The following is a 24,524-nucleotide window of genomic DNA, read 5'->3' as shown; positions in this document are numbered from 1 at the left end:
GCTGTCCAATTTTCCCAACACCATTTGTTGAAGAGACTGTCTTTTTTCCATTGGACATTCTTTCCTGCTTTATCGAAGATTAGTTGACCATAGAGTTGAGGGTCCATTTCTGGGCTCTCTATTCTGTTTCATTGATCTGTGTGTCTGTTTTTGTGCCAGTACCATACTGTCTTGATGATTATAGCTTTGTAATAGAGCTTGAAGTCTGGAATTGTGATGCTACCAGCTTTGCTTTTCTTTTTCAACATTCCTCTGGCTATTCGGGGTCTTTTCTGGTTCCATACAAATTTTAGGATTATTTGTTCTATTTCTTTGAAAAAAGTTGTTGGTATTTTGATAGGGATTGCATTAAATGTATCGATTGTTCTAGGTAGCATAGACATTTTAACAATATTTGTTCTTCCAATCCATGAGCATGGAACGTTTTTCCATTTCTTTGTGTCTTCCTCAATTTCTTTCATGAGTATTTTATAGTTTTCTGAGTACAGATCTTACATCTCCTTGGTTAGATTTATTCCTAGGTATCTTATGTTTTGGGGTGCAGTTGTAAATGGGATTGATTCCTTAATTTTTCTTTCTTCTTGTTGTTGGTATATATAAATGCAACTGATTTCTGTGCATTGATTTTACATCCTGCCACTTCACTGAATTCCTGTATGAGTTCTAGCAGTTTTGGCTTGTAGTCTTTTGGGTTTTCCACATAAAGTATCGTATCATCTGCAAAGAGTGAGAGTTTGACTTCTTCTTTGCCGATTTGGATGCCTTTTATTTCTTTTTGTTGTCTGATTGCTGAGACTAGGACTTCTAGTACTATGTTGAATAGCAGTGGTGATAGTGGACATCCCTGCTGTGTTCCTGACCTTAGGGGGAAAGCTCTCAGTTTTTCCCCATTGAGTATGGTATTCGCTGTGGGTTTTTCATAGCTGGCTTTTATGATATTGAGGTATGTACCCTCTATCCCTACACTGTGAAGAGTTTTAATCAAGAAAGAATGCTGTACTTTGTCAAATGCTTTTTCTGCATCTATTGAGAGGATCATATGGTTCTTGTTCTTTCTTTTATTAATGTATTGTATCACATTGATTGATTTGCGGATGTTGAACCAAACTTGCAGCCCAGCAATAAATCCCACTTGGTTGTGGTGAATAATTCTTTTAATGTACTGTTGGATCCAATTGGCTAGTATTTTGGTGAGAATTTTTGTATCCATGTTCATCAGGGATATTGGTCTGTATTTCTCCTTTTTGATGGGGTCTTTGTCTGATTTTGGGATCAAGGTAATGCTGGCCTCATAAAATGAGTCTGGAAGTTTTCCTTCTATTTCTATTTTTTGGAACAGTTTCAGAAGAATAGGTATTAATTCTTCTTTAAATGTTTGGTAGAATTCCCCTGGGAAGCCATCTGGCCCTGGGCTCTTGTTTGTTGGGAGATTTTTGATTACTGCTTCAATTTCCTTAGTGGGTATAGGTCTGTTCAAGTTTTCTGTGTCTTCCGGGTTCAGTTTTGGTAGTTTATACATCTCTAGGAATGCACCCATTTCTTCCAGATTATCTAATTTGCTGGCATATAGTTGCTCATAATATGTTCTTATAATTGTTTGTATTTCTTTGGTGTTGGTTGTGATCTCTCGACTTTCATTCATGATTTTATTTATTTGGGTCATTTCTCTTTTATTTTTGATAAGTCTGGCCAGGGGTTTATCAATCTTATTAATTCTTTCAAGGAACCAGTTCCTAGTTTTGTTGATTTGTTTTACTGTTCTTTTGGTTTCTATTTCATTGATTTCTGCTCTGATCTTTATTATTTATCTTCTTCTGCTGGGTTTAGGCTATATTTGCTGTTCTTTCTCCAGCTCCTTTAGGTATAGGGTTAGATTGTGTATTTGTGACCTTTATTGTTTCTTGAGAAAGGCTTGTATTGCTATATACTTTCCTCTTAGGACCGCCTTTGCTGCATCCCAAAGATTTTGAACAGTTGTGTTTTCATTTTCATTTGTTTCCATGAATTTTTTTAATTCTTTAATTTCCTGGTTGACCCATTCATTCTTTAGTAGGATGCTCTTTAGCCTCCATGTATTGTATTTGAGTTCTTTCCGACTTTCCTCTTGTGATTGAGTTCTAGTTTCAAAGCATTGTGGTCTGAAAATATGCAGGGAATGATCCCAATCTTTTGGTACCGGTTGAGACCTGATTTGTGACCTAGGATGTGATCTATTCTGGAGAATGTTCCATGTGCACTAGAGAAGAATGTGTATTCTGTTGCTTTGGGATTGAATGTTCTGAGTATATCTGTGAAGTCCATTTGGTCCATTGTGTCATTTAAAGTCAATGCTATCCTCTTTTCATCTGTGTCTGTCTTTTGTCTCTGTACCACCGTAAACCAAGCTGCATTACAGTCTCTTGAACAAGACATTATTTTCCCCTGTAGCACCAGCTCATACTATGTGTATGATAAAAACATTGCTTGCCAAGCTTTGGTCCAGTACCAGGAAGCATGACCGACAGACTGAGAAAATGACAGTACAGAGGCATTGAGTTCTGTCCCTAATGAGTGTTGTGGTGACTTACAGGGAAGGGTTACAGTTCCTGTTTTTTTCTTAGTCAGAAGAGCTCTAAAGTGTTCTGAAGAATTAGAGATGCCTTGTTTTGTCCTGCTTTCCCATACATCTGGCCAAGAAAGGTCTAGGTTATGTCTCCCAAGAACAAATTCTAGATTCTGGGGTGTGATTTTAGATTCCTCCTGGTGTGACAAGGCAATAGAGAATTAAAACCCTTTGGTACCTTGAATTAATCTATGAGAAGGGGGAAACTGCTATAGGGCCATAATTTCCTTTGCTGAAAGTTAATTTACTTCCTATATAATCTTCTAACTACAGAAGACAAATATTTTAAAACCTGACCAGACCTGTTTAATAAACCTAAATTTTTCCATTTATAGCCAACTTCAGCATTGAAAGGATTTTATATTTATATTATTTTACATATGATACTTTGTATTCTATACTGAGGACTTTTATTATGACTGTCTGAACCTAGTACATGGTATATTCCCTTGACTTTTTTTGATCATTTTACCCTGGTTTGTTCACAGGTGGTCAGGACGTAATAACCGAGAGAAAATTGGTGTTCATGTTGGCTTTGAAGAAATCTTAAACATGGAGCCTTATTGCTGCAGGGAATCCCTGAAATCCCTCAGACCAGAATGTTTTATCTATGATTTATCTGCTGTAGTAATGCACCATGGGAAAGGATTTGGCTCAGGACACTACACTGCCTACTGCTATAATTCTGAAGGAGGTATAGATGGGGAAAAGTATTTTATCTTGGGTCAGACTTGGAACCTGGTATTTAGGCTTTACAATTTCTAAATTGGCCACTAAATCATCTTAAGGGAAGCCACTTGACCTTTTTTTTTTTTTAACGAATACTACAGTTCATAAAAAAACAAAGGTTTGTGCAGAAAATGGGATATTTTCTGCAGGATTGTAGTAGTTTTGACTTTCAAAGGCTGTAGGTATGGGATAGTAAGGATGGTCACATTGATTAAAAGTCAGATTGCTACCTTACAAGCACATTTCTAAGGGCAGGTCCTCTGTTTAGTGGTTTCATCTAGTTAATTTTGTTAGAGAACAGAGCATTTAATGAACTGGGGATCACAGATATTTAGAACAAACTCTGAGTTCAGGTTTTAATTAATAAAACTCACTTTCACTTATTGCCTCCATGGACCCTCAAGGACAATCTTTATAGGTAGCAAAATTGATTTAGGTTTCACTTTTTATTTCCCCTTCCTTTAACTACTACTGAACGAAGACTGAGCCTCCCCATGCATACCATTCCACCTCACCCAGAAAAGAGGTATGGAAAGAAAGCCCACATAATCCATGAAGGCCATTAATTTAACAATAAACTACCAAGAGTGAGTTGTACACTGTTTGCTCTACATATGATTAGCAGCAAAAGCATTAACTGGTCAGATTATACCTAGAATTAAAGATAGTGTCAAGTGAACTACTCAGATTTTTTAACTTCAGATTACTTCTAGAATAAAGGTAGATGATTCCAGAATAACATACTGCCCAAGCTGTATTTCTCATCGATAGAAATGAATTGGTTAGATAGTTATTTTCCCTTCAAAGAAATGTAACTCTCACTGAAACTAATGCCTTTAAATCCATATTAATTTATATTAGAAACTTCTAAAGTTCTTTTATAAACCTTCAGGTAAAGTATTTCTGTGCTTCACTCTAGGGTTCTGGGTACACTGCAATGACTCCAAGCTAAGCATGTGCACTATGGACGAAGTATGCAAGGCCCAAGCTTATATCTTGTTTTACACCCAGCGAGTTACTGAGAATGGACATTCTAAACTCTTGCCTCCAGAACTCCTGTCTGGTAGCCAACATCCCAATGAAGAAGCTGATACCTCTTCTAATGAAATCCTTAGCTGATCCAAAGACAGTGGGGCTTTCTTCTTGTGATTTTATATATACTTTTTAAAAGGGCTTACAATTTGGAGCTTCATTGTTTTAATTTTTTACTTAGGAATCAGTGCACTGTTTATACATTTTGTATCTACAACAGAACTTTCACAGAGACAAGATTAGCATGAATATGTATATCAATGACAGCAGGTAACTAAACTTTTTTCAAGTACTTGGGAGTTTTAAACTTTTAGTGTTTACTTCAGACTGGCATTACCTCTTTTTTATTTTGATGTCTTAATTGGCTCAGATCATGAATTTGTGCAATCTTTTACTGAAGTTCAGGTGGCATCATTTTATACATTTATTTATCTTTTGTAGGCATTTTCTATACAAGTTCTTTTTAGATGGAAAATTAGATACTTTCTTCACTAATAGTCATACCAAAAAAAAAAAAAAATTTCAGGCCATTTGTATACTGAAGTTACCATTGCCCCTTGAAGGGAGTTAAACTACTACACTCGTTGTGAAATATCAAGGTATCACCTAAATACTCATCAATCACACTAATTGATATTCCTGAGGCTTTGTGTATTACAGGGCTCAGAATAGACATATTTTGGTTAATGGAACTTCCATTTTTCCAAAAATTTATTAAGTTTTAATAATTGTTCTTTATTTGGCATAGTCCAACTTTATACAAATGAAAATTACAGCTTTATAGTATATTTAAATTACTTCAGTAGTGTGGACATGAAAACAATGATGGCTGGGACTTAGGATGATGATTTGTTTGGCAGAAACAGGTTTGTCCAGATTCTAATAAGCAGTCTTATCAAAAATCTGAATTCAGCAGTATATTATGATATACAAGTACAGTTTAACTTGAATAAGTTCATTTTATATGTTTAACATTAGATCTCTTAAAAGCTTTGTACCATATCTTGAGATTTTTAAAGGAAAAAAATGTCTTCTTGAAGAGAAAAAAATTGCATAGGACAGAGAAGATAATTGTTCAAAATTGGCAACTGGGCAACATGTTCAGCATCTCATATTTCTAAATAACTAAAGGGTTGGATTACTTTTGCTCCAATTATGTGAAGACTAGGAACCTCAGATATTCAAACACTGGGCCCTTACTTTTTTAATTAAAAATTATCTAAACTTACCTTTTATTAAAAAATATAGTATGAAATACTCTTTGCTCTTCCTTAATAATCTTACTAGATCTCTTCAAAATCCTACTGCTGCTAATTACTCACTAACCTCTATAGATCAGCTATTTAACATCTTAGCTCAGTGTTAACCACTGGAAGATCATTTTTTCCTTTTTTAAGTGGGTTTTCTTGCAGGTTGAAATCTTAATGAAAGATAATATCCTGTAGAATGCTGTTCTCTGCTAGTGATCATCTATTAAGTATAAGCTTGAAAAGGACCCCTATTAGCAAATTTTACTTAAATTTCAGAGAGCAAGTCATTGGGGCAGCTGATCATGAAGTGCAATGAGAATTTATCTCTGAACAGACAAATCATTTATGCCAAAAATACAGCTTGAGTATTAAATGGCTAAAGTTTAAAATCGTTCATTTAAATACCTATGCAAGTTGTTACCTCAACTGTTAACGTAATTATACCTCATTAAAGATTTATGTGGTCAAGATACTAGAGTCTAGCCTCTTTTAATTTCAAGGATTACTTTATACTTGGGTTAACTGCTATACACTTTTGCACCTAATTTTAGGGAGATATTTTAAAAACCACTCTGGGGGCGCCTGGGTGGCTCAGTTAAGCGTCTGCCTTCAGCTCAGGTCATGATCCCAGGGTCCTGGGATCTAGCCCCACATCGGGCTCCCTGCTCAGCGGGAAGCCTGCTTCTCCCTCTCCCGCTCCCCCTGCTTGTGTTCCCTCTCTCGCTGTATCTCTATCAAATAAATAAAATCTAAAAAAACAAAAAACAAAAAACCACTCTGGAAGCTTTGCTGTTTGTAATGGTATAATTGCTTGTTTCAGTACTTAACTTCAATATAAAAATATATGAAAGAAAGTGACTTAGCCTTTTACTTTAATCCCTCAAAACCAAACGTATGGGGAAGGCTGTGTGTATGAGGTCAAGGGGGTATATGGGAACTCTATGCTCAATTTTGCTGCAAACCTAAAACTGATATAAAAAAATTAAGTCTATTAAATTTACAACAAAACTAAAACCTAGCCAATGAACAGAAACTTAGATTTCTTATTGTATATCTCAGTGTAGACGTCTATATTCAACTAAGTTGATCTAACAAAAAACAACATGTTTTGGTTGTAAAATAATTTACTAAAGGCACTATTTGTTAAACATCAAACTAATAATTTGTTACCAATAAGGTACATCATTGTAAACATAACAAAATGATTTCAAGAGATACATGGCTAGTAGGTAAACAATACAATTTTTTTAAGTGACAGCTTTCCTATTTACAAGATCATATTCCTTCCAGCTATTCCAGGGGCTTGCAGTGATGCTACCGCTCGCAATAGTTACCTGAGCGGGGGAGCTTGGAACGCATAACTGGTTTGAAATCACTACTGCTAAAGCGGTCTTACAAAGCTCCAAAATTCTTCACTCATAAGGTCAATTGTAAAACTCTTGAGCTTAGAATCAAGATACTTTCTATCTCCCACCAAAACACATCAAAAACGTATGGACTCAGAACCCCAAAAGAACTAGCTGGAGGGCCCAAGACCTATAACATGTCCAAGCATGAACTGGTGAGCTCTGCCACTAAGCACATCACAGAAAATGGAGAAAATAATCCAAAAGTAGCTCTTGAACATTAGCACCGTAATAAACATGGCTCACAGCTAAAAACTAGATTGTTTATCCCACAAGATAACATTCATTTATAGCTCTAATGCTGAAAAGAGCAGCTTTTTAATGTATAGTAAGTGATCTAAGTACAGAAGTCCGGTTTTTCTTCCTATGAGAAAAATGTTAAAATACAAACTAAACAGCATCCCAGAGGCAGTGAATCCTATTGTGCTAAAGCATATACAAATTAAGGCTTTACCTTGGTACATAAACAATTTTAAAATTATGTTGGAACATTCCCAACAAATCAGTTACAAAGAATTCAAGCAATCTGTTCAAGAATCTGTAGTGGGACTCAGTTAAACAAGTATTCGGCATCTTACATTCAACTTATGCACTTAGCTGCCATAATGAGTGTTACTGTAACCTCACTCCCTGAAATGCCACCATAGTTTTGAATTCAAGCCAGTCAAGGGGCAGGGTGTTAAAATAATTTGGCTCACTAATGAAAAAGCCTAATAAGTCAATCAAACTTTTCTAACTAGAGCACGATCTAAAAGTACAGAAGTTTCCCTGTTGTAGTATTTCTAGTTTTAAATGCCCTTTTGGTTTATTGAGTAAGCTGAATACATTTCCTGATAAGTACTACCACTGGACAAAGGATCTAAATGTTGAGATTTTACTAAATCAAGGTTTCAAGCTGGTACATATTCCTACTAGGTCATGTTTCAATTAATAGCTCTTTCCAATGTCAGGGGGAAAAAATGAAAGACAGATTAATATGGTTCTAAAAAGAAAATAAAGGCAAACTATTCCTAAAGCTCTATATTAATTTATGAAGATTCTCCCAGTTAATGCATGTATAGATCTTGTTTTAGCCGCTATGTCAGAAGAAAAGTTTCAGTGTAGAGGTCTACAATCAAGATACAAGGCTCTACATTTCCCTACATGTTTAGCTATTTATGTTTAGCTAATTCCTGTGCAGAATTATAACCACAGACATTGAAATATAGCTCTCAGATCTGAAAATGTCTTTATTTTTTAGAAAATGGATTCCAGGAAGGTTAAAAAGCAATACCAGAGGGTATAGGTGCAGAATTGGATGTAGTCATTCAAAGCATTCAATTAAGAATATGGCAATATAAATATCTGAAAAGCATCTCTTAGGTGTTCAAAACAAAAAATGTATAAGTCATTCCTAACTAATTTGAGCTTTATAGCATTTCCTAGATGGGAAAAACAGTTAACATTTGAAAGTCCTGAAAGCTTTTTCCTTGGCTAATTACATTAGATGGTTTGCCTTTGATCAAACTCCTTCCTTTTTAAACATGGATAAAAGCATTACATAGGTCCACTGTTAAACAAACAACATGTTGCAAATTACTTCTGGTATAATGTATTCCAACAAAGCTTAGAAAATAAAAGATGTTGAGGCGGCTTTGGATTAAGTTTAATAGTCATCTCCTCTGCTGACAACTTCTTTACACGTTGGACGCAACAGTATGGTATGTTCAAACTGCGCCGTATATGATCCTTTAATGTCACATAATGGTGGATACGGATCTACAATGCCCAAGTCACACAGATTCTTCAAAGCCATCAAGTATTTACTTTCTCCCAAGCGATCCAGCCATCGGCGGCAGAAGGCAAGGGTGCCAAAGTTTTCATTGATGACATTCAACAAGTGTTTTGTTCTTGGAAGCCTAAGAGGAGAAAATCCAAAATTAACAGGTAGCTAAAAAGTTACCCACTCATTTTCCCCGTTAAGGAAAACTTACACCGTAGATGTGGCTTCACTCAGTAATTCAAAAACCTTTTTGTTGCCTCTTTCAACATTCAAAAGTCAGAATGTATAACAGCCCATACCTAATTATACATGGCAGCTGAATGGGAGACCAGCTGAAGGCTATCTTATCATATTTATGTGTTTACACACACGTGTGTGTTAAATTCCCAGTAGAGACTCATCAAGAGTACTATGGTGGGAATTTCCTTTTTTGTGCATCAAGCTGAAAGACCTGCACACAAAGGAGGTATAAACCCATCTTTCAACCATCTTTTCCAAAAAGTTTAAGGGGGAAAAAAGGGTAAAAATAGGAAGTTTACCAATAGGAAAATATTAAGAACCACCAGCTAGAAATGCCAGCAAAATAATCACCTCTCAAATTGTTACTGGAAACTGGATCTTAAGAGAATACTTGCCTGTATCATTTTTATCTCAGTTAAGATTTTTAACAGGGCAATTTCTTTGCTGTATTATAAAAATCCACAAAACTTACCGGTAGGCTATAGAACTGTACATTTATGAATGTACCACTGTGGATGTTTGTCAAATTTTTTAAAATGCTGCTAACTGGGAAAAGAAACTTCTATAAAAACAATGGTCTCTCACCTGATTGGCACATGTCCAACATCAAAATTTTTCATATAGTGTGAACATTCCATATCATCATGAACAACGCCTTTTCCTGTGCTTCCAAAGGTTTCAATGGCATATACTTCTCCTTCCTAAAGAATATGTAAGGGCGAGGGGGAGAGAAGAAAAATCCAGAACTAATTAAAATTGCCATTTGTTAACTTCAGCCTGAGGTATTATTTACTTCATGTAAGAAACAACATGAAATAACCCCTGGCAGTCATTATTCACCCTTCCCTGCTTTATCTCCTTAGCACTTTTTGGTCTTTCTGTGTCCTATTAGAATCTAGCCTTTATGGGGTGCCTAGGTGGCTCAGTCGGTTAAGTGTCCGACTCTTGATCTCAGCTCAGGTCTTGATCTCAGGGTTGTTGAGTCCAAGCCCCGCATTGGGCTCCACACTGGGCATGGAGCCTACTTAAGAAAAAAAAAATGTAGCCTTTACATGGGCAGGGAATTTTATTTTGTTCACTAATGCATCCTCAGGGACTACTGAAGAGACTGGCACCTAAGAGATGCTTAGTAAGTGGTGAAAAAACAATCCTTTGGCATACCCAACTTCCACAGCTAACTGAGCCATGGTCTAACCAGACATCATCTGCACATTCACACAGACCAATTCCTATCGGAGTATAGATGGCAAGTTAATTTTGCTCAACATACTACATACTCAACTATCACCAACTTTAGTTTGGAAAAAAAATAAAAATGCTTCATAAAAAAACACTGTTAATGGCACACATACCTCCATTCTTGTTGCCTCTCCTCCTTTCACAATGGGCACTGTTTTCCCAGCATGTATTCTATATGGCCCGATTGAATGTCCATTTAGGTTACGGATTGGTTTCACTGGCATAATAGGAAAAGATAGTTTATTCAAGGTCTTCAGGAGCACAAACATCTCTTGGCTTTCTGGCACAGAGTTTAAGCATTGACTTAAAAATAAGACATGGCTCTACTAAATAACCTCACACTGACATAGTTACATAAAAACTGGAAAACCAGTGGAATATGAAAAGATGTTTACTACAGTGTTACTGATTAAAAACTAGAAGGGAGGAAGGTGAGATGATGGGAAAAGAACAAACTATGTTATGAGGATACAATGGGGATGCATCTAAGGAGGTATTGTTAATAAAAGTTATAAAATGCCATGTACATTGTGATTACAAACAAAAAATACAGTTATGGTCCAAAAGGTAATGTGAAAATGAGGATTCTGTGTCCAAATGACAGGATTATAAAACTAAATTTTATAATTATAGCACAGCTCAAGTGGTAATAAGGAAAATCTAAACAATTCCAAGGTCCTGAGACCAATGACAGAACGAACTGTGGTATATTCACACAATGGAACACTACACAACAATAAAAACAAAAAGTGGGGAATACAGTGAACAACTGAAATAAAACCTAAAGAAAAAAGAACAGAAGAAGGCACAATTATATACATACTGTTTTATTATACATATCAAAATTAAGCACAATTATACTATTATTTAGGGATGCATAATTAGGTAATAAAGACATTAAGAAAAGCAAATGAAAATACTTTAGCACTCCAGACAGTGGTTTGCTAGAGGACGGCTGCTGTAATTCAAAAGGGTATACAGAACTGAAGGGCTTTTGGAGTGCTGGCAATATTCTATTCCGCTTAACTGAATTTTTATGTTGTGTCTCTTCACACACAACATAATTCCACAATAAAAAAAGATTTTTAAAAAAACCTAGCTTTACAGGGCTAGAATTCTCAGTACAAGCTACCTTTCTTTCAGGGCAGAATTAGGTAGCAAGGTTTTTTTCAACTCTACAACAATGAAACAATGACATTTAGGGGGTGTCACAGGAAAGTGAAACTCCCAATTAGCTCTTCAAAGAAATTCTCCTTCTTATACAAATGATAAGCTAAATTTACTTTAAAATTCAGCAAGCATCATTATTTCTCCAAGACCTGGCAAACTTACCCCACAGGCCAATCAAAAACACATTTACATAAAAAGATTGCTTAGCTATACTAACCTAACATACAACAAGTTACACAGAAGAAGCCGGGCACAGGAGTATCCATCTGTATATTATACAGGTTGTGACAGCAGCAGGCTAATTTTGGGACCAATAACTATAAAGGTAACTTTCCATTCTGCAGCTTCCTGATCAAGGTAAATAAAATCACTCCCTTGATGGCTCAGTTCTGTTACGTGGTTTTGGAAAGTGCTGCTGGGAGTACAGCTTTTCGTCCATTTTTTCATCTTCCCAACATCATGATTTGTCTATACACTTTCTGCTCAAAGCAGTAAAAATTAATTAATTATGCCACCCTCCACTAAGAACCTTGATCAACAAAATAACTGGTATCAAAAAAGGGGTGCTGAAACAACAGGACCTAAAACGCTGCACTGGCTTAATGGAAAGAGTAAGAAGGCAGATACTGATTCCAGTATTTCAGGTTGGCATTGTTATGTGGTGACTAAACGTTAAGTCAAACTGTCACTTAATATACCTTGAAAGGCAGAGCGGAAGCCAACCAAAGCTGCAGAATTAGGAAAAGATAGGAGGGAAAGCTGATTTGAGAGGGACTTGAATAAGCTTTGTTTGTTGTGGCACCAATCCCAAATCTGGGGGCAGGAAATGACAAATTTGTTGAATACTAATAAATTCCAGGCACTGTCATAAAATTTACTTTTCTTAAAAAACAAAAAAAAACAAAGAAACATGGTATCATTAATTCTACTATAGTCAAAGAAACTTGGGTTCTGTTTACAGGGTTTATCTAAGTTCAAAGATAGACCCATCTGACCCTATAGTATGTTTTCTTCATTATCCCATAACACCTCCCATCCAAGTGTGAGCAGCCTTAAGAGTATTTTGATTTGTGCTGGTGTTCACAGGATCTGAGAGAGAGCAACAAGGACAGACACCATCAGGTCACAGAGGAAGAACCCCTTTTGTAGTTGGTAGAAACATAATACTCTATCACTATCAGCAAAGTTATGCAAAGAATGCTAAATGATGTGAATTTACTGAGGGCAAGGAAGCAAGAGTGTTTCTGCAAAGAGGAATAAAAAGAAGAGACAGGATTTGATTAAAGGTAATATAAGAAATATTCCGTGAGAAAGTTATTAGAATAGCAGTTACAGAAAACAGTGAGCAGATTAGGAAGGGGGATAGTGGTCAGACCCTGAGAGCTGGGGAAGGCTGGAATGATAGGAAAGCAGCAGAAAGCATAGGTGACTCTGGGACTATGTACCTAAGGCAGTAGCTAGGAAAGACTAAGAGGCAAAGGGAATAAAGATTAAAGGAAAGACGCACAAGAAATTAACTGGACTCTAAATTCTGAATTCAATTCAAAAAAAGCAGGGGGCGGGGGGAGGGGTTGGTCATCAATGGAAAGAGCCTCTGGTTTGTCTCTGAGCCTCAGTCTGAATCGTCACAGAAAACCAAGTCTGCATTTTGGTCAATCTGGGATAAATCCCTGGGTGTCCCATCAGCTACCACAGTAGCTTCGTAATAGTTCCCACCTAGTGACCACAGTTTTCCTAATATGAGGAGGTCATTCGTTGTCCCCTCCCCCACCCCCATTTTCCCTCTTTATGTTCCCAGGAGATAGCAGCTGACCCAAAGAAAGCACTCAACACTATTTTGCAAAATTAATTCTGCAAGAGGTCACATGCATTTCAAAATAAGATACATTTTTTTTTTAAAAAACATACCTTGATATGTCTTCCCATCTATTTCAACCTCATAGGATTCCATAACTTCTTGTATGGCCTCACCAACATCACACAGACGGACATCAATTCCAGCACACTAAAAACAAAATGATGTATACTTTGTTACTCAGAATGCAGAATTTTATAGCAATTTATTAGTATTTTAAAATAAAGGACAATTAAGTAAACTGCTTTGCACATTATAACTTCCTCTATAAAAGTCTTTGGTACATCGTACTAGAATTACCCACTTAAAACCCTAAGGGCAGTAGACTGGTCTTACATAATCCAAAGACCTTAAACAGGCTATAAAATGTTCAAAATATGTTGAATGAAATTGTGCTTCTAGTTCACATACCTTTATTCCAGTGTTAGTGGCATCTTTTACAGCTTTTAATAATGTATCATATTTGGGATTAAAAGTAACAGTAAAAGCACAGTCAATAATCCTACCTGAAAGAGAAAATTCTTAAGTTGACTTATCAGCTAGTCAATTTGTCTACTTCACAGCATCTACTCTATTAACCTTGCTAGTTAAAAGGAAAATAAAATGATGGGTCAAATGAAGGCAACAGTCCAAGTACCCAGATAGCATTCACAATCAAAAGTGGAAAAAAATATAAGTTACATAAAGGTTTCAGAATAAAAAGACTATTTCCAGTGTTAGTATATATTACTTCAAGATAGTACCAATTCAGTACTAACTCAGATGGATAAGCAAAATTATAAACAGAAACAAATCAAAGAGAAAAACCCGGGGTACTAAAGAATCACAATGTGGGCAGAGAAAATGTATAGGTCCACAGACACTAATTGTCAGTCCAGCTTCTCCAATTTAGCAAATCCTCAGGTAAGTACTTAATCTGAGCTTTATTTTCTCACCTGAAGTGAGATAAAAAAGGTACTAACCTAAGAAAGTTTGGGAGAGAATTTAAAAAAGCCAGCAAGTATATAAAGGTTGATAAACTTAAAGGATCTAAGTAAATGTTTGTTGTTGTTATACGGATAAATGTCTGAAAGAACAACATGAAGAAATGTATGATTAAATTCTTCACACTTTGATGAAAAGAATAATAAACCTCAACTACCACAGTTTGCATTATACTCCATTTAGCAGGATCCTTAAAAGTAAATCTCAAAATCTGCCTCAACACAGCCCTACTGAAGTGAGGCATAAAGAAGAAAATTGGGGAATTCAAGTACCTGCAGCCCCATCCAACAGAGAGAAGACTTTTTTTTTTTGTTGGGGGGGGGGGCTTATTTCCAAGAACTCACCACTTATATGTGTTCCAAAGTCTATCTTACAGATGTCATCATACTGTAATACTGTTGTGTCACCAGCATTTGGAGTATAATGGGCAGCACAGTTATTCAGAGAACATCCGGTAGGAAATGCCAGGCCTGCATTTAATCCATTCTCTTTAATTAGCTTTCGTGAACAGTCTTCCAACTTTTCACTATTAAAAAAAATACATTTTTATCCTTATATACCTTACTGGTCATCAGGTCCAGAGAGTTTACTAAAAACTCTTAAATTACTTTCTGGGAGTGATCTGAGCACTTCCTGGATGTGAGTAAGTAAACAGTTCTCTGATGCTATGAAAATAGTAGCTCCTCTCTAAAAGATAAAAGAATTTAATTCTGCTAGAAATCTGAAGAAACAGAACCACATGATCCACTTTTAGCTTAGTTTCCTAGGAAATGAGATTCTTGACTTCAATTTAAATGATGATTATGTTTTATTTGCTCAATGTTGCACATTTTAAAAATTGTCTGAATTAGAGAACTGTTGCCTTTTACAGCTAATTACTTCTCAAAGGGAAAACTAGAGAAATAATTACTTTTATTGGTTTCTTCATTGCATTGTAACTATGTTTTGTGACCAATAATTCTAATTTAATATGAATTGTTAGATAGCAAAATAACAGATTTTCAAACAGAATATAAGAATCACAGTATTGTGTGCATTTGCACATATAAGTGTACATGAGTACAAAATAGGGTGGTTGAGGTACAAATGTCCTCTTACAATTTCCTCAGTACATCTACAGTACAAGAACCCAGAGATATTTCTAGAAGCTTCACTTCAGGTCTTAGCAAAGTAGTAGTGAAAGCCAAACAATACAATTGGAGTTAGCACTAAAAAAAAAAAAACAAAAAAACCCCAACTTTTTTATCATGCTCTTACAAAAAACATATTCCTTTTACCAGATTTCTATCATTGTCATCCCAGGCTTGATCCAGCTCATAACATATTTTCTAACTTGTCGATGTGCTTCCGCAGCTTCTCGAAAATCATTCCAAATCTCTTCACTAGCTTGATCTAACGCTTTCTTTTCTTCACTCGTAGTTCTCCAAGCAGCTGTTCGCCTTTATAGTATGTACAGCATAGTATTAGTCATTTAAGAAACAGCTGATAAGCATAAAAGCTGAGAGATACAAATATACTAATATGACATTTTAAATAAAAATGTTACACGTTCAGTTTCTTTTATTAAATGTCAGCAAAATTTCTGAAGTACAAGTAGTCACACAATCAAGCCAAATCAAGTTAAACCTTCTTTAAGACTCAAAAAATAATCAAGTGAGATTTCATTCATAGTCAGAGAGACTAAAACTCTGCCACACACACACACAAAAACACAAAAAGAAAAAATAAGAAGACATAAGAGAGTCCTAGAAACCAAGGAGTGGGAGAAAAAAGTCATCCTTCCACTCAAGGTTACAGTCTAAGAGACTTCAAAAGACCATACCAAAAATTGGCATTTAACTTCATACACAGGGTAAGTACTAATGCAAAAACTTGACCTGGAAATCTACATACACCTCCCTCAAAACATAAATTTGTTTTTGTAGGATTTTTCTAACTGTATGTATGTGTATGTATATCTATCTATCTATCTATCTAATCTAATCTATCTATCTATGAAGTGATCTTCCTTGAAGGATATGGCTCATATTTCAAAACTTCCAGGAGTAACGAACATTTTTATTCAGTATCTGGAAATGAGGAGATCCACTGACCCCCTTTAAGCAGCATATTTCAAAAGCAATAACTGTTTTCAAATGAAAATCTTTCAAAAAATTGTTGTAACTTTCACACACTAAGTAATATTGAATATACAGCTCACAAACTCAGTGATCACCGACATATAAATTATATTCAATTATAAAAGTGATGCCTTCAAGGAATTACTATTTGTCTCAAAATATGGCCTGCAGGCAAATCCAGCCTAGCAACTGTTTTGTAAATAAAATTCTACTGCAATATAGTTATGTCCATTTGTTTACATACTGTCTACAGCTACCTGCATGCTACAAAGGCAGAACTGAGTAACACCCAAGGCCTGAAATATTTACTATATGGCTCTTTAAAGAAAAAGTTTATACAACTGCTCTACACTGTGCCCCTAAGTTAATGCCCCCAAATGCTGTGAGTTTTTCTGTGTCACTGTCAGGTTCATTATGTTTACTTCCTACTGCAGCAGTTACCTGTGTGCCAACAACCAACACTTCTAATTTACTACAAAGATCCAAACGGGCTGTCCTATGTCAATTTAGGGATAGTTAAGCATCACAGAGGCTTCTTTGACTTATTTTCTTTGGAAATGTATTTTGGATCTGTATACTGATGTTATCAGAAAACTGAAGTATTGCAGCACCATCTGTTAAGGTCAGTTTTAAACTCCACAAACATTTAAATGTGTATGAACTACTTTTATCAGAACAGTGAAGACTCAAGAGGCAATTTCTAATAAAAGTATTCAAATGAACATCCTCAGACTAGAAGGTAACAGGTTAAGATCCTTTAAAAGTATATTCTCAACATGTGGCTCAACCTTTTTCAGCTGCAATACACTTATAGTTGCTTACTCCATGATGGGATAGACAAGCCACAATCTCCTGACCTCCAGATGTAACTCCAGTCCTTTCTCTCCCATGAATCCAAAAATCTTCCCTGGGAACCAAGAATCCGAATATTCTAAGAACAAATCATTTTCAGACATAAGAGTACTGGGTAAGGTCTCAGATCAATTTTTAAACTAAACATATCACAATTCTCCGTCTCTTACGTGGGCCATAACTCTGGCACATATACTACAGCCATACCTATATGCACAGCCCTGCCTCAAAAGCCAGACATTTTCGTGAAAAGCAAAAATATCCTCAAACGTTTTCTCTAGAATGGTAAGATGACGGACTATAACTGATGGATATCAGCCATTAAAATGAAATTGGTCATTATCAATTCCCATTTCTTCTCAATTCTTCAAATCCACTTCCTATAGGTTAAAATGTTAAGTATAATTAAGTTCCAAATGCTATTTGACTACATTTTAGAATCAGAATATAGTACAATAAAGAGCCCCAATACTGAAATCAACAAGCCTCACATGATCTTACACTTCTGAAGCTGCACAGCTGATTCTTAGAAGCAGTGAATTCTTTGAAAGGTTATGGAATGTTCTTCATTATTGGTAAGAGTTACCAATCAGAAAATGGATTAAAGAAATTATTTTTCTAAGTCTTAAGTTCAAATTGAAAGTCATTAGAGTAATATTCAAGCATCTAAAATCATAATTCCAAGCTTGTACTATTTACAAAAAATATTATGAAGGAGCCTCTCCCCTTTCCTAAATTTAATATTTTGATGTTCAGTCTGTTTAGCAAAAACAGAGAAATTAGTAAGATGAAAAAAAACATTCTGAGCTCATAATAATTATCTGAAAGGGCAATTAATTCATCCAACTGACAGAGGTGGGTTAGAAATGCTTTTAAATTTTATTATGTCTGCAACAAAACTATCAGAATAACTGCTTGAAAGAGAATATTTATAGAAGTGTTTACAGAGTATATAAATTCACACCTCTTTCATATTTGAGTCTTCTCAGTTTTTCATCATTTTTACTAGATTAAAAGCATAAAATATAAGTAAAACCAAAAGATACAAAGGAATCCAACTATTAATTTCAAACAGTCATAAACATTTCTGAACTCATCGCATAGATAACTTAAAAGCTAGTTATATTTGTATTTTTAAAGCACTATAGGCCACATTTATAAAAAACCATTTAAAAATGCATGTCTTTAAAAAATAAAAATAAAAAAATAAAAAGGCATGTCTTTACCCCAGAAATAATTAAGAACACACACAGACATGACACCAATTCCTTCCTCCGAAAACTGGTACTTAAAAGGGGGAAAAAAAGCATGTTTTGGGCGCCTGGGTGGCTCAGTTGGTTAAGCAACTGCCTTCGGCTCAGGTCATGATCCTGGAGTCCCGGGATCGAGTCCCGCATCGGACTCCCTGCCCAGCGGGGAGTCTGCTTCTCCCTCTGATCCTCCCCCTCTCATGCGCTGTCTCCCATTCTCTCTCTCAGATTAAAAAAAAAAAAAAAAGTCTAAAAAAAAGCATGTTTTAACTCTGCCTATAAGAAACCATAGTTAACTGATAAAGTTAATTGATACCCAGCTGATAAAGGAAAATTCTTCTTATAGGTCAGCTAATATAGAAGGAACAACAGAATTAGAAATTCACCATTTTGCAGTCCCCAATGAAGTAACTGATAATGCATGGATAGATATTAAAATAATTAAGTAAAAAGTTGTTGAAGAAAAGGATATTCCAATGGTACCAAGCTACCCCCACAGATTACTTGGAAACTGCAAAAAAGAAAAACGTACCTTTAAAAAAGAAACAGTGGGCTGTGACCACATTAACCAAGTGATCAAATACAGTAAAACTAGTAATAGAAAAACCTGACTTTACATCTGACGCAACAGATTATGACACAATATGAACATAGTATCACTTATATGTTCCTGCCAAAGTGCTTAATCTAAATCTAATGTAACCCTTTACAACTAATTCCAGTTCACAGAAAATAAAGGAATAGAGAAAAGTTTAATGACACCACAAGGAAAACAATAAAATTCTAAATATGAACTAGGTATTTACATGATACTGGAAAATTACTGTTAATTTATGTAAATGTGATAATTTGGAGAATATCTAATTCTTGGTAGATGCTTAAAGTTTGTTTTCTTAAGTAGGCTCCACGCCCAGCATGAAGCCAAACTCGGGGCTCAAACTCATGACCCTGAGATCAAGACTTGAGCTGAGGGGCACGTGGGCAACTCAGTCAGTTAAGCTGCCAACTCTTGATTTCGGCTCAGGTCATGATCTCAGGGTTGTGACATCCATCCTCAACAGGCTCAGCTCCCAGAGGGGAGTCTGCTTCTTTCCTTCTCCCTCTCCCTATGTCCCTACCCCTCCTTCTGAAATAATTAAATAAATCTTAATTAAAAAAAAAAAAAGACCTGAGCTGAGATCAAGAGTCGGACACCTAACAACTGAGCTACCCAGGCGACCCAGATGCTTGAAGTTTTTAGAAGTGAGTACTCAAAAGAGACTTGGGGCACCTGGCTGGCTCTGTTGGTAGAACATGCAACTCTTGATCTTGGGGTCATGAGTTCAAGCCCCATGTTGGGATTGGAGAATTAACTTAAAAAAAAAAAAAAAAAAGACTTATTTTTAAATGGTCTAGCAAAAAAAAAAACAACAATAGAAAACACATACATATATAAAGACATATAAAAATACTGTTGATTTCTTTACTAATATGAAAACAAATTTAGAAATGGGTTACAAAGCTGTTTGTAGTATAGTTCTATCTTGAAAAACATTCCCAGGTATTTATAATACACATCTGTATACAGAGGCAATAGAGGAAGAAATAGCATGTCAATAGTGGTTTTAAAATTCATTGGCAGAATTTAGAAGATTTTTCTTTTTTTCTTTTTGCTTATCTGTATTTCCTACCTCTTCTATAATGGATATGTATTGCTTATAGAACAACTGTCCCAAACAACCGCCTCCTAAATTTAGAAATAGATATCAAGAATTTCAAAATAATTCTTCATTCTAGAGATCCAGAATAAGAGAAAAATCAGACCTGATTAATACTAAGATGTTCATCACAGAATTTTTTCTAATAGTAAAAATCTGAAAAAACTAGGGAAATATTCAAAAATAGGGAAATCACTAATAAAATTATGCTAAGTATAAAATAGAATAGCATTATAATCATTCAAAATTGGTTTAAAAAATTTTTAATGACACAGGAAATGCACACAGAATGTCAATATTTTTAAAAGGGAAAATTACTAATTACAAGAGGGAAAAACAGTAATGACAAACTAGAGAAACTGGATAATACTTATCTTAGTGATAAAATCTGACATCATGTGCCTCCAGATGTGACAACCTTGAATTACCTACTTGTCTAGTATTCCATCCAAAAAACACAAACTACTGGGGTGCCTGGGTGGCTCAGTTGGTTAAAAGCTTCTGACTTTGGCTCAGGTTGTGATCTAGGCAGGCTGGCCCTGTGCTCAGGGGGGAGTCTGCTTCTCCCTTTCCCTCTCTCTTTGCCCCTGCCCCTGCTCGTGCTCTAAGAAAAAAATCTTTTAAAAAATACACAAACTTCTCTCAAGTAATTCAGAAAAAGTAGTATGTATACAGATTCACCAATATATTATTTTCCACATTTACCTTCTTTCTATCTTGCAAGGAGAAAATGTAATCTTACTGGTATATTATACAGTATATGTATAATTGTCATATTCCATTGGGAGAGAGAACGATAGATGAGGCAAATGTTAAAGAGAACCTGAATGAAAGGTATGTAGGAGTTCTTTGTACTATTCTCTTAATATGGAATTATTTCAAAAATAAAGTTAAATAAAATATTGTACTCAACCTGAGTGGTCGTTACACAGGTAAGTTGTGATAATTCATAGAATTTTTAGTAAGTTTATTAAAAAAAACAATGAAGGGGAAAAAAAAGAGAGAGAGAGGCAAACCAAGAAACAGACTCTTAACTATAGAGAACAAATTGATGGTTACCAGAGGGGAGGAGGTATGGGGGATGGGTGAAACAGGTGATGCGGATCAAGGAGTGCACTTGCACTATGTTGTACACCTGAAACTGCATGTTAACTAACTGGAATTTAAATGAAAACCAAAAAAAAAAATGAAGGCAGATACAAAACTATATTTAATACTTTACCAAGTATTAAGAATACTGATTCTGATCTATTTGCAAATAATCAAAACTGGTTATATGAATGTCAAAAATATCAAAACTTACTAAAGAGCAAACATAATCACAATCATTTTTTTTTATTTCTCCATGGCATACAACATTGCTTTTCTTTTCTTTTTTTTTTTAAAAGATTTTATTTATTTGACAGAGAGAGACACAGCGAGAGAGGGAACACAAGCAGGGGGAGTGGGAAAGGGAGAAGCAGGCTTCCCTTGGAGCAGGGAGCCTGATGCGGGGCTCGATCCCAGGACCTAGGATCATGACCTGAGCCAAAGGCAGACACTTAACGACTGAGCCACCCAGGCGCCCCCAACACTGCTTTTCAATAGTTAAGTATTACTCCAAAAAATATTATAACATATAATTAATATCTTCCTCTATTGTTTCAAAAGCAGAAGTTATTCTACCTCCATAATGTTTAATTTGCAATAGAAAATGATAGTAAGGAGGGAAAGGTAGTCTTTAACGTTTATAAAATCTCAATTTTTCTTGTATTAAACATTACTTCAAGTGTTCCACCACATTCACATGGTTAAAAATATTAACAATCTATTAATAAGTATAGGAAATCAATGGCTTTCTTCCACTTTAGCAATAAACATATAGAAATGGAAACAAGTATAAAAACATCTTGTTTACATCAGTAACAAAACCATAAAATACTTAAAAATAAATTTAACAAAAAAGGAACAGGATCTACCTGAAAATAAATCAGAGTAAGTGGGAAAACATACTATGACAATGGGTAAGACAATGTGACACACCTGTCAATTTTCTGAAACCAATACATAAATGCAATTCTGATCAGAATTCTAAAGAAAGCATTTTTCTGTGGGTATGTGTGTTAAGACTATGTGACTGAGAATAGCTAAATATAAAAAAGAACTGTGCTTGGTGCGTGTGGCAGAGAAAGACTTGCCTCATCAAACTATCAATATATATTATAAAGTTGCTGATAATCAGATCCAAATAGTACTAGCATAGGAATACACAAGTAGATCAGTAGAATAATAGAAATTGGTTGATTATGAAAATATAGTTCCATTATATGAGAATATAGTATATGGCAAAGGTGGGCATTCAATTCAGTAGAATGAATTATTTAATAAACAATTCTAGCACAACTGGCTATCCATTTGAAAGAAAATAAAATTAGCACTCCCAATCCTATACAAAAAAATTCCAGACTAACTAAAGATGTAATAAAACACAGAGTAAGAGTTTGAAAAAAAATCTAAGAGACCTGCTAGGAACCCAGAAATATAAAACATAAACATACACTGTATACAAAATTTTAAAACTTTTGGAAGAACAAAAGAACAAAGCCAACAATCAGAAAGTGCTCAAAATTATTAGCAGTTTGGGAATCATAAGCTAAAGTATTAATATATTCTTTGATTCAGCAACTCCACTCCTGGAAAACTATCCCATAATAAAACTGCCATAACATAAGGAGATAATACACACACGTGTGTGTGTGTGTGTGTATATATATATATAATATATATGTATATGTATATTCGTAGAAATGTTCATTACAGAATGGTTTGTAATATGGCAAAAGAGAGACAAAATGAAGGCTCATCAATTAGAAAACGGTGGAATAAAGTATGGCATATTCACACTATGGAATATTATGAAGCCATTCAAAAGAATAACTGCTATTCTGACTGACTTGGAGGGCCTTCCAAGAGATAGTCCTGAAGGAGAAAAGGTGAGGAAAGTGTGCCTAGGATTCCATTTTGGAAAACAAGACCAAGAGTCCCATTACATAAACAGACATAGATGTACACAAATATGAGTGTATAAAAATATGGAAGGCTACCTGCTAGGTGGTTACATGGGTCTGGAAGGAAGGGAAGGAAGAGGGAACAAGCAAAATAAATAAATAAATAAAAATATTGTATTTAAAAATAAATGTGATTATATGTACTGTGAAAATTTAAGTTAATTAATGTGAAATTACTTGTCTGTGACATTTCAAAAATAGATGCTTTAAGAGAGGGATAGTGACTGATGAATTCAAATTCAAAGAAAAGATGCTCATGACATAAAATTTAAGAACTTTATACTTATTCTCTGAAAGTACTGGGAATGAAGGAGGGAGATTAAAATATAACATCATGTTCTTTCCTAAAGTTTAAAGAAAAACAATGATGTCTTTACAGATCAATGAAACAAGGCTACAGTAGAAGCTTTCTTAACCAACTATTGCAACCACTGGATTAACTGATGCTCTTGATTCTTTCTGTAAAATATACTAACCAATGCCCACTGTATGCTGAATATGACGGGCTGACAGGTTCCTGTTCTGAATAATAACAGCAGCAGCTAACACTTAATGCTTACCATGTGTCTGTTACTCTCCTAAGTGCTTTACATATATTATTCCTCACAACCCTATGAAGTGCTCATTTTATAGATGAAGAAATGAAAGCAAAGACATGATAAATTACTTGCCCAAGTCACAAAGCTAATAAGTGTTAAGAGCTGGGATTCAAGTGAATCCCAGCTTCCGTGTTCTTAACCAGTCAGCATAATGCCACTATGAGTGTCTGCTGACCAGCTTAAATGTATCCTTTCAGAATCAGGTGATTTGTCTTCCAACAATCAGGTGATTTGTCTGCAAACCAGTGTAAGTCATCTGTACTTGTTAGTATAATTATGTAATTTAGTTATATAGTACATAAAAAGAATTTTTCCAATGAAACGTACTACGCAGAAAAGTCTCAATAACGGCAAGTCATCAAAAAATACTTCTGTCAAATTAAGTGTAGGTAAGAACTGCAAATGGTTTCAGGAAAAAAATGTAAACATCCAGGTATCAGCCCTCAGATTAATTAGCTTTTATTCTTCACGGAAGCTCAAAATGGATTACATTTATAGACAATGCATTATGGATATAGATTATGGGAAGAAAAAAGTGGAGTACAATACAAATCCATGTTCAAATACTGAGATTGATGAAAAACAAATGTTTAATTTTTATCAATAAAGATTTTTAAGTTTTGTGATCCCCACTTTAACATGCTTTTTCGATTAACTGAACTATTACTGGTCCCAATCATTTTGGATAAG

General features: G+C 35.1%; 2 protein-coding genes across 3 annotated transcripts in view; one reads left to right on the top strand and one right to left on the bottom strand.

Moving 5' to 3' along the window:
• USP44 (ubiquitin specific peptidase 44) overlaps nt 1-5,258 on the top strand; it is a 33,055-nt gene extending 27,797 nt beyond the window's left edge. The window contains exons 5-6 of the mRNA XM_032416857.1: nt 3,091-3,296; nt 4,251-5,258. Coding sequence (XP_032272748.1) covers nt 3,091-3,296; nt 4,251-4,450 — 406 coding nt within the window. The 3' untranslated portion in view covers nt 4,451-5,258. The remainder of the gene's footprint in view (nt 1-3,090; nt 3,297-4,250) is intronic.
• A 2,972-nt stretch (nt 5,259-8,230) lies between these two features.
• METAP2 (methionyl aminopeptidase 2) overlaps nt 8,231-24,524 on the bottom strand; it is a 30,284-nt gene continuing 13,990 nt past the window's right edge. The window contains exons 5-11 of one of the 2 annotated variants that reach the window (XM_032416419.1): nt 15,547-15,708; nt 14,614-14,795; nt 13,697-13,791; nt 13,339-13,435; nt 10,374-10,477; nt 9,607-9,722; nt 8,231-8,917 (exon numbers count right to left, since the gene is read on the bottom strand). In XM_032416419.1, coding sequence (XP_032272310.1) covers nt 8,665-8,917; nt 9,607-9,722; nt 10,374-10,477; nt 13,339-13,435; nt 13,697-13,791; nt 14,614-14,795; nt 15,547-15,708 — 1,009 coding nt within the window. In that variant the 3' untranslated portion in view covers nt 8,231-8,664. The remainder of the gene's footprint in view (nt 8,918-9,606; nt 9,723-10,373; nt 10,478-13,338; nt 13,436-13,696; nt 13,792-14,613; nt 14,796-15,546; nt 15,709-24,524) is intronic. The other variant, XM_032416420.1, reaches the window with a different exon arrangement.

The sequence above is a fragment of the Phoca vitulina genome, unplaced genomic scaffold (genome assembly GCF_004348235.1).
Source record: "Phoca vitulina isolate PV1807 unplaced genomic scaffold, GSC_HSeal_1.0 scaffold19, whole genome shotgun sequence".
Classification (NCBI taxonomy): Eukaryota; Metazoa; Chordata; class Mammalia; order Carnivora; family Phocidae; genus Phoca; species Phoca vitulina.
Note: the sequence above shows the minus strand (reverse complement) of the source record. Positions and strands in the feature narration are given on the sequence as shown.